A 9,441-nucleotide genomic window follows, 5' to 3' on the forward strand; every position below is an offset into this window, starting at 1 on the left:
ATATGCTCCATGAAAAAAATTTAGCTCATGCTGACGGCGGGAGAGATAAACTTTCTTCCTCTATTGTGAGATCAATTATAGTTGGTAAAGTTGTCTTAAAAATCCGATAAACACCTAAAGATGAAACCTGCATTAAATTTCAACTCATGAATTTAGTTATATCTGTTTTGGAAAAAACTTGCATGACTTTTTGGTAGATAAAGGATAAAACATATCATCAATATCCTATTTTTATTTACCTTGGATGGTTGAATTGTTGGACTGATGCGAAGTTCATCCATTACCAATTCAGTTTTCACTGGTTCATCTGCCTCAATCTTCCAGAATTCAAGGGTGTTCTTTCTCCCAATGAACATATTGGTTGGCATAGTAATTTCAGTGTTCTTCTCCAAAATCCTCCATTCACCAATTCCAACTGGTCTTGTATCCATATTTTCAAATCTATGGTTTCTTATATCAAAGAAGTAATACTTCCTCTCTCTGAATGAACTCCTACTATCTATAAGAAAACTTTATTAATGATATGTTAAAAGAACACAAGAAAAATTCAAATCTGAATCTAAAATATTGTAATTTAATAATAACCTGGAAGCATCCAAGGTTCAGTTTGAAACACATCATATTCAACAATGTTATTAAGTGGAAGAGGTTGCCTATGAACCTTCTTCCTTAGGTAAATGTTGATAAGAGCCTCATCACTTGGATCAATCTTCCATCGAGAATCATCTTTCAAATCAAAGTTAAGAAGTCTATTCAACTCCATGAGTCCGGCATCAAAAATTATTTGCATGCTTTATTTGTGAGATAAATCTTTGGATGCATATGTGAAATGAATATCTTCATAAGACATAGTTTTATAGATAAAATGCAAGAAATGTTCTCAAATGTGTTCGATGTGATAGAGATAAGGGAGTTAGAATATAGTGATACGAAATGGAAAATAAAAGATAAAAAAGGAAAAATGAGAACTGATACCTTGTAAATAATTTTTCTATTTCATTGGACTTAAGTTTATTTATATATCTTATTAATTTCCTAAGAAGGTTTATATATTAATAACAAAATAATTAGGGTAAGTGTTGCATATATCATGATTTAGAATAGTATATCATTTATTATTTGTATTTTTTTTTAATAAGGGAACAAGCAGTTCATAAATTTACCATAAAAATGTAAGGCATTGTAAATTTATTTCATAACTATTAATAATCTAGAATGAATTTTAACCTAAAATATTTTTTCTTGTTCAAATCTTTTGATGGATCAATTTATTTTTCATGACTTAATTCATATAAAAATTAGAAATATTAAGATCTACACACAAAAAATAAATAACATAAGAATATAAATTGGAAAGTATTTTTCACTCTAAAATGCTTTGTTCATTGATTTTTTTTAAGAACTTACTTAATCTAGATTATTGAAATCATAATTTCATAATAATGAATAAATATATAAATTATAAAATATCACACACACATTATTGCTATTTAAAATTTTTATAATTTATAAATAAATACATATTTTGTAATAATTAAAGAAAATATATTTCATACAAAAACATAATAATATTTTTAAAAATGATATAATTGATTCAAAATAGTTAATAAATTATAATATATCATTTTCTTTGTTTTTCCTTGATTTGGTTTATTGATTTTTAGTTTGGATAGACAAATTTTAATCATTGTTTTATATTATTAAAGGATATTTTCAAATTAAAAAATATTGTAAATAGTTGAAACCAAACAATACAATAGATAAAACTATTACACTTATTAAATATATGATTAATCAGAGAGAGAGATTCTTCTCTTAAAATAATATAGTGTTATTTGAAACTAAATTCAGAAATATGGAATTACATGCCACTACAAGTCCAAATTCTAAAATGTATTCTAGTACAACTTTTATTAATCTAATGAAATATGCTCCATGAAAAAAATTTAGCTCATGGTGACGGCGGGAGAGATAAACTCTCTTCCTCTAATGTGAGATCAATTACAGTTGGTAAAGTTGTATAAAAAATCCGATAAACAGCTAAAGATGAAATCTGCATTAAATTTCAACTCATGAATATATCTGTTTTGCATAAAACTTGCATGATTTTTTGGTAGATAAAGGATAAAACATATCATCAATATTCTATTTTTATTTACCTTGGATGGATGAATTGTTGGACTGATGCGAAATTCATCCATTACCCATTCAGTTTTCACTGGTTCATCTCCCACAATCTTCGAGAATTCAATGGTGTTCTTTCTCCAAATGAACATATTGGTTGGCATAGAAATTTCAGTGTTCTTCTCTAAAATCCTCCATTCACCAATTCCAACTGGCCTTGTATTCATATTTTCAAATCCATGGTTTCTTATATCAAAGAAGTTATACTTCTTATCTCTGAATGTACACCTACTGTTTACTGTGGAAATTGGTAAACAACCGCTAGTCCTCCCAAAGTCCTAAACTAAGGGTTACTTGCAAGATCGACCAATTGATCTTGAGACAAGTGCTAAGGTTTTGATATTGTACATGTTTTGTCGATGAGGCTATCTTAAGAAAATGTTTTCTAAGACCAGAGGAACAAGTACAACGGCTTTCCACATGATGGATTAGGCTCGACTGACAGGTAACTCGTGACCGACGGAAACAGACCTAAACGTAATCACTTGACAAATCTCGGTATTCACTAATCTTGACCTACTATGGTGACTCCTAACCGACAGAAGGTCATGAATTAAGGTTTGTTCTACACGAAGTAAGGATTGATTGACTCTTTGGTGAACTCGAGACTTGTAACCAAAAGAGTGTCGACGTACACGAAAACGTGGAATGAATGTTGATTAATAAGTAGAATGCACATAAAAGCTTCAAAGTAAATAATTGAAATGTAAAGATTTTGCATTGAAATAAAAGTGGTGATTCACGTACATCAAATGCTTAGTAACTCTTTTTTCCTGAAGTCGGAAATTGGGTAGAGTTTTGGCAAGCAGTTTGAGTATACCAGCGAACACACCTAATTCTACATCAAAATGACTTATTTATAGTAATTTACAAAGATAACTGCCTAAAGCAATCTAAGGCTGAAATTGAAACTAAAAACAACCGCTTCATGAGATCTTTCCATGAATTTGGTGCCTACAATGCACGACCCTCCGAAGTAATTGTCTGTAATCTTGAAATTTAAAACTTCCCACCTTTGGCTATTTACGGATTAACCTCTCCTGGCTTCGACGCTTGCTTTTGGCAAAGACATAAACATGATCATTTTTGCTAAGTATGGGAAGCCTCTGTGGTTGACAAGACTACTCTTGACCATTACCTCTGATCCACATCATGGTTGACTCGACCTATATGCTCCTTTGACGTACCTTCACTTCGACTTTTCATGTACATTTTCCCATACAAGTCTTAATTACCCGAAGCGCCTTTATTTGTAGGAATCCTCCCTTAACTCTTAAGGCTATCAGCTGGGAATACACGTCCCTCCATATTTTAAGACATTTCAGGGTAATAAAATGCCCCCCAGAGATGCCATTTTCAAAATTGATATTTGTCGACTTATGAGACAACGGCATCTATGAAGCTACGGACCTTTATTTCGACCTAGTCGTTCCCACTACCCCATAAAGTGGAGTTACTATTCCTTCTTTTCCGTGACGTCAGACAATCATGATTCCGTATCACGCTTTTTGCTTCGAGACGTGGGTCCATTAAATGCGTTATAATGGCATTTTTTTACGGTAGAAGTGGCCCCCCTGCTATTGTAACAATCCAACCACACGTGTCCCAAGCTTTTGATACGATCTGGAACTTGGGAAAAATCAAAAATTTCCCACTTCTTCCACCACGAAGTGTTGGCTATAAATAGCCTCCTCTCTTCAAACAAAATTTTTCTTCTCTCTTGTTTCCTGCTATTCTCATTTTTTTCAAACTCAGAAACTCTAACCTCTTCCACTATTCTTATTCTCCCATTTTCAATGGCAAACACTCAAATGCGAACTGCTCCGGCCAAGGCTTACGAAATCCGTCACGTTGATGGCAAATCCTACGTTCCAGAGCCACCCTTTTCAGACGAGAAGGCTAAAATCTAACAATCTCATGTACTAATCCCTTTCCAACTCGAGGATAAACCCTTATCTTTCCTAGGTCCTTTAACCGTTAATACTTCTTCTGAGATTTACACCATTGATGATGGTGCCTTCTCCACAACCAGCCAAGAAACCAAACCGTTAATATCTTCTATGAACCATATTTCTCTACGTCATTTTGACAGAAACTTCAGGACGGCTCCACGTTTGGATCATCCAAAGTTTAGTGTTTGGATGGCACGTTTGGAACCCACCAAAGGAGCTTTGTGGAAGGAATTAGGTATCTATACCTTATTGTGTCTCTCTCACACCGGTATCCCTTATTGCCACAGCATGTTGACAGCTGCTTTGTACTTCTGGAAGGGTTCGACAAACACCTTCCATACTGGTTGTGGTATGATCACTCCGACTCTCCTGGATGTCGTAGCCATCACAGGGTTAAAACCCTCTGGTACGGTATTTAACCACTTAGATGTCGATCTGGTATCTGTGTAGTTCGGTGTCGGGGAAACCAAGATCCCAACATACACCAATTTCCTCACCCATCAGCACAAGGACACTGTCGACATCATTGAGGAAGAGCATGTCGCTTTTTTAACATACTGGTTGTCACGCTGTGTTTTCAGCTCCAGGTTAATGCAAGTGGCCAAACAATATGCTCACCTTGCAAGTCACCTGCATCATGGCGAAAGTGTGGCCTTGGGGCAACTTATATTGGCTTCTCTCTACACGTCGATGATAGAGGTTGCCAAAAAATCATAAATTATAACCCCAATAGTGCCAAGAAGAAGAATGTCCTCGTGCATGGACCTTTTTGGTTGTTGCAACTGTGGCTAAATGCCACTTTTTCTGGAGAATTGAAACCCTTCACAAACAAGAAAAAGTCCTGCTCCCCTTCCAGAGTCTATAGTGTATGGGAACACCTTCTCCCACTGACCCCCACCGACAGGGGCCTCCCCAACCTTGACCTCTTCACATTGATATTCGACATCATGCTGAAGAGAGTCAATTTTAACTCGACTATGGATCCCTTTGCTGATGGCAAAAATGGCCCGGAGTGGCTTGCTGATATGTTTCCACCTGTGAAGCAAGAGCATAAAAAACATTCTTTGGATTTTGGGAAACGTCTCTTGCTTCCCCGCTTCCTTTCCCATTCAATCACTAGTATGAGCCCCGGTTTAGTTGCCTACCAACCTAACTTGGTGGCTCGACAATGTGGACTCTGCCAACTGGTCCCAAAATCCTTGTTCAATTCTCACGAGTTCTTGGTCTACATACTTGCCAACAGACACTGGGACTTCGTTCGAGAAGATTATGATAACCTTTTGAACAAGAAACCTGAGCTCATTTTTACCGATTTTGAACCTGCATTCTTCTGCACCAAGGAATTTGAAACTTGGTGGCGTGCATATTTCGTTACTTTTGTTGGTGATCCCGACAGAAAGATTGTCAAACTAACCAATGCTCTTGACCATTTACAGGGCAAGCCGACCAAATGTAAGGCTTCTAGAAATACTTCGGGGTGGTATATCTACCCAATAACCTTCGTCGGACCATTTCTCAGGCGGTTGAAGTGCTAAAGGAGAAGGTAACAAGTAAGATTCCTCAACTTAAAATACCTGGTTACGCGAAAGATAAATATCTTTACGCACTTCATTTCAGAAAAATCAAATTTCCGCCTTTACCTACTAGCCCTTCGGCTTTGGCATTTCGACCACCCATCCCTGACTGGTATTATTGCCCTTGGTCGGATGTCAAAAATGCTTATAAGAAAAAAGCCGCTAGAGTGGAGTCAACGAAGTATAGGTTAGATAACTATTCGGGTGTCCTACATATTTCTCCTCAATATGTGCGAACACTTGATGCCATCCCCAATGGTAACAGCTTCTGGAAAGCTTATTTTTCTTTTTATTTTGACTCAATCATTTTTGTAGGTGTTTTCATGTTGGATGCATTTATGGTAAAACATAACTGGGTGTTTAATGTCTTGACAAATGTCATGACATGCTTTATATGGTGTTATGCAGGTTGCATATGTTTAAGCTAATACAGGTTTTGTTAGTGAATATCATGACCGATGTCATGACATCCATGTTTGACAGCAGGAGCTGTTATGTTTTACTATTATGTTTCCTGATTTCTCTCAATCTACAATTTAGGAAACATTTTATTGTGTGCTGAATATTTCACCTAGAAGATTTCGTATACAACATATTTTGTAACATCCTGATGACGTGTGAATTAGGTTAACTTGGTTAACCCTAATTTGTTTCTTGGAAAGCCCGAGGCCCAAGAGCTGCATATAAGAAGACTGCAATCCTAATTTGGAACGCAGGGAGATTTGTTAATTGTGAAGAACCATAGTTCTGTGTCTGTGTGTTTAGTCTCTTGTACTCCAAGCAAATATCTTTTGATGATTGTATTGGAATAGGTTGTATTATGCTTTGTCACTCTAAACTTTTAAGCACGAGTGTGTGTCTCTTGATTGAAGCTTTTAAGCAAGATCAAGGTGTGTTTTTGAAGTGTGTCCTCTCTCTCTCTTTTTATTAAAGTTTGTTTGTAATCACTGTAGTGATTGAGGGGGGTGAGTGGAGATATTCAGGTCTAGGACTAGATTGGAATTGCATTGGGTAGGTCTTAAGTGAGGAGTTGTAAACGGGGGAGTTTAGCTCTGAACTAATACTGCTTATATTGGATTCCCTCCCTGGCTTGGTAGCCCCCATAGTAGGTATTGTTGTATACTGAACTGGGTGAATAATTTGTTGTGTTCTTTACTGTTTCATGTTTTTCTGTTTTAAAGTATTATTCTGTGTTGTTGTGGATGTCATAACATCCGATACGACATCGCGTGTGAGTTACTAGAATTTTCAATTGGCATCAGAGCAGGCACCCTTCCTGTTTACATCTGGGTGAGATCTAGGGACAACAAAATTATGGTACTATGGAGAAGGAGTTGTTAGTGTTTGGGAATAGACCACCCATTTTGGATGACTCTAACTTGTTAGAACAAGATTTGTTCTTATCAATTATCTTAGTTTTGATGATAACAATAATATGAATTTTGCTTAAGATAATATGGTACTCTAATCCAATGCAATTTCCCTTTCAGGAAATATATAAAGAGTACGCATAATTCAGCGCTCAGAAGTTGTGTCTCAAATGGTTCAGCATGCAACATCAGAACATGGTCTGGCAAGACATCAGAAGATGGTCGAAGCAGAATCAGAACATGGGTCTATGGAAGCATCAGAAGAACATGAGATCAGAAGCACTGAAGATCAGAAGATGGTATCACGCAACAGAAGCACTTCAAGATCAGAAGATCAGAAGATGCTATGCACCAAGCTGTTTGACTCTGATGATATTCAAACGTCGTATTCACAAACATCAGATCAGAAGGAAGTACAGGTGGCAAGCTACGCTGACTGACAAAAGGAACGTTAAAAGCTACTAAAGGCTACGTCAGTAGACACAGCGTGAACAAGGCTCGAGGTAGTTGACAAAAGCGTATAACATTAAATGCAATGCTGTACGGAACACACAAAGCATTAAATGCACTCAACGGTCATCTTCTCAACGCCTATAAATATGAAGTTCTGATGAGAAGCAAGGTTACCAATTTCTACATCTATTCTGTGAATATCAAACTTGCTGAAACGCTATTCAATCAAAGCTCAGAATCTTCATCAAAGCTCACTACATTGCTGTTGTAATATCTTAGTGAGATTAAGCTTAAACGTTAAGAGAAATATCACAGTTGTGATTATCGCTTTTAAGAAGCATTTGTAATACTCTTAGAATTACATTAAGTTGTAAGGAACTAGAGTGATCGTGTGATCAGTATACTCTAGGAAGTCTTAGCAGTTGGCTGAGCAGTTTGTAACTAGAGTGATCAGGTTGATCAGTAAACTCTAGGAAAAGTCTTAGGAGTGAACTAAGCAGTTTGTAACTAGAGTGATCAGGTTGATCAGTAGACTCTAGAAAAGTCTTAGAGGGTATCTAAGCAGTTGTTCCTGGAGTGATCAGTGTGTGATCAGAAGACTCTGGAAGACTTAGTTGCGGACTAAGTGGAAAACCATTGTAATCCGTGCGATTAGTGGATTAAATCCTCAGGTTGAGGTAAATCATCTCTGCGGGGGTGGACTGGAGTAGCTTCGTTAACAGCGAACCAGGATAAAAATAATTGTGCAATTTATTTTTATCGTCCAAGATTTAAAGTCACACTTATTCAATCCCCCCCCTTTCTAAGTGTTTTTCTATCCTTCAATTGGTATCAGAGCGCCGGTTCTAAGGTGCAAGCACTTAACCGTGTTTAGAAAAGATTCAGGAAGAGAAAAACGCTTCAGTAAAAGATGGTTGATAAAAGTGAAAAGTCTACACCTACATCTGCATCTACATCTGGCTCTGCTGAGCAATACAACGGTAACAATGGTTATACTAGACCGCCGGTATTTGATGGTGAAAACTTTGAATACTGGAAAGATAAACTGGAAAGTTACTTTCTGGGTCTAGATGGTGATCTATGGGATCTTCTGATGGATGGTTACAAACATCCAGTAAATGCCAGTGGCGTAAAGCTGTCAAGGCAAGAAATGAATGATGATCAGAAGAAGCTTTTCAGGAATCATCATAAATGTAGAACTGTTTTGCTGAATGCTATCTCTCATGCTGAGTATGAGAAGATATCTAACAGGGAAACGGCCTATGACATATATGAGTCCTTGAAAATGACTCATGAAGGAAATGCTCAAGTCAAGGAGACTAAAGCTCTAGCCTTAATCCAGAAGTATGAAGCCTTCAAGATGGAGGATGATGAAGACATTGAAAAGATGTTTTCAAGATTTCAAACTCTTACTGCTGGATTGAGAGTTCTTGACAAGGGATACACCAAGGCCGATCACGTAAAGAAGATCATCAGAAGCTTACCCAGAAGATGGGGTCCTATGGTGACTGCATTCAAGATTGCAAAGAATCTGAATGAAGTTTCTCTGGAAGAGCTTATCAGCGCCTTGAGAAGTCATGAAATAGAGCTGGACGCAAATGAGCCTCAAAAGAAAGGTAAGTCTATTGCATTAAAATCCAATATCAAGAAATGCACTAACGCTTTTCAGGCTAGAGAAGAAGATCCTGAAGAATCAGAATCTGAAGAAGAAGATGAACTGTCCCTGATCTTCAGAAGGCTAAATCAACTCTGGAAGACCAAGCAAAGGAAGTTCAGAGGCTTCAGAAGTTCAAGGAAATTTGAACGTGGAGAATCTTCTGATGAAAGAAGATTTGACAAGAAGAAGGTCATGTGCTATGAATGCAATGAACCAGGACACTTCAGGAATGAATGTCCAAATCTTCAGAA

At 36.8% G+C, this 9,441-nt stretch overlaps 1 protein-coding gene across 1 annotated transcript; it reads right to left on the minus strand.

Moving 5' to 3' along the window:
• Nucleotides 1–25: 25 nt before the first annotated feature.
• LOC131613366 (NAC transcription factor 47-like) lies at nucleotides 26–763 on the minus strand. The gene is made up of 3 exons (XM_058885041.1): nucleotides 586–763; nucleotides 240–499; nucleotides 26–127 (listed from the first exon to the last, which is right to left on the minus strand). The coding sequence occupies exons 1-3, from the start codon at nucleotides 761–763 to the stop codon at nucleotides 26–28; spliced, it is 540 nt and encodes a 179-aa protein (XP_058741024.1).
• Nucleotides 764–9,441: the final 8,678 nt, after the last annotated feature.

This window comes from Vicia villosa, linkage group LG6, assembly GCF_029867415.1.
Source record: "Vicia villosa cultivar HV-30 ecotype Madison, WI linkage group LG6, Vvil1.0, whole genome shotgun sequence".
Taxonomy (NCBI): domain Eukaryota; kingdom Viridiplantae; phylum Streptophyta; class Magnoliopsida; order Fabales; family Fabaceae; genus Vicia; species Vicia villosa.

Coding starts and splice junctions, on each gene's coding strand:
- LOC131613366 (XM_058885041.1), bottom strand. CDS start 763: ATGGAGTTGAATAGACTTCTTAACTTTGATTTGAAAGATGATTCTCGA. Junction 500..585: donor TGAACCTTGGATGCTTCCAG/GTTATTATTAAA, acceptor GTTTTCTTATAG/ATAGTAGGAGTTCATTCAGA. Junction 128..239: donor CAACAATTCAACCATCCAAG/GTAAATAAAAAT, acceptor AATTTAATGCAG/GTTTCATCTTTAGGTGTTTA.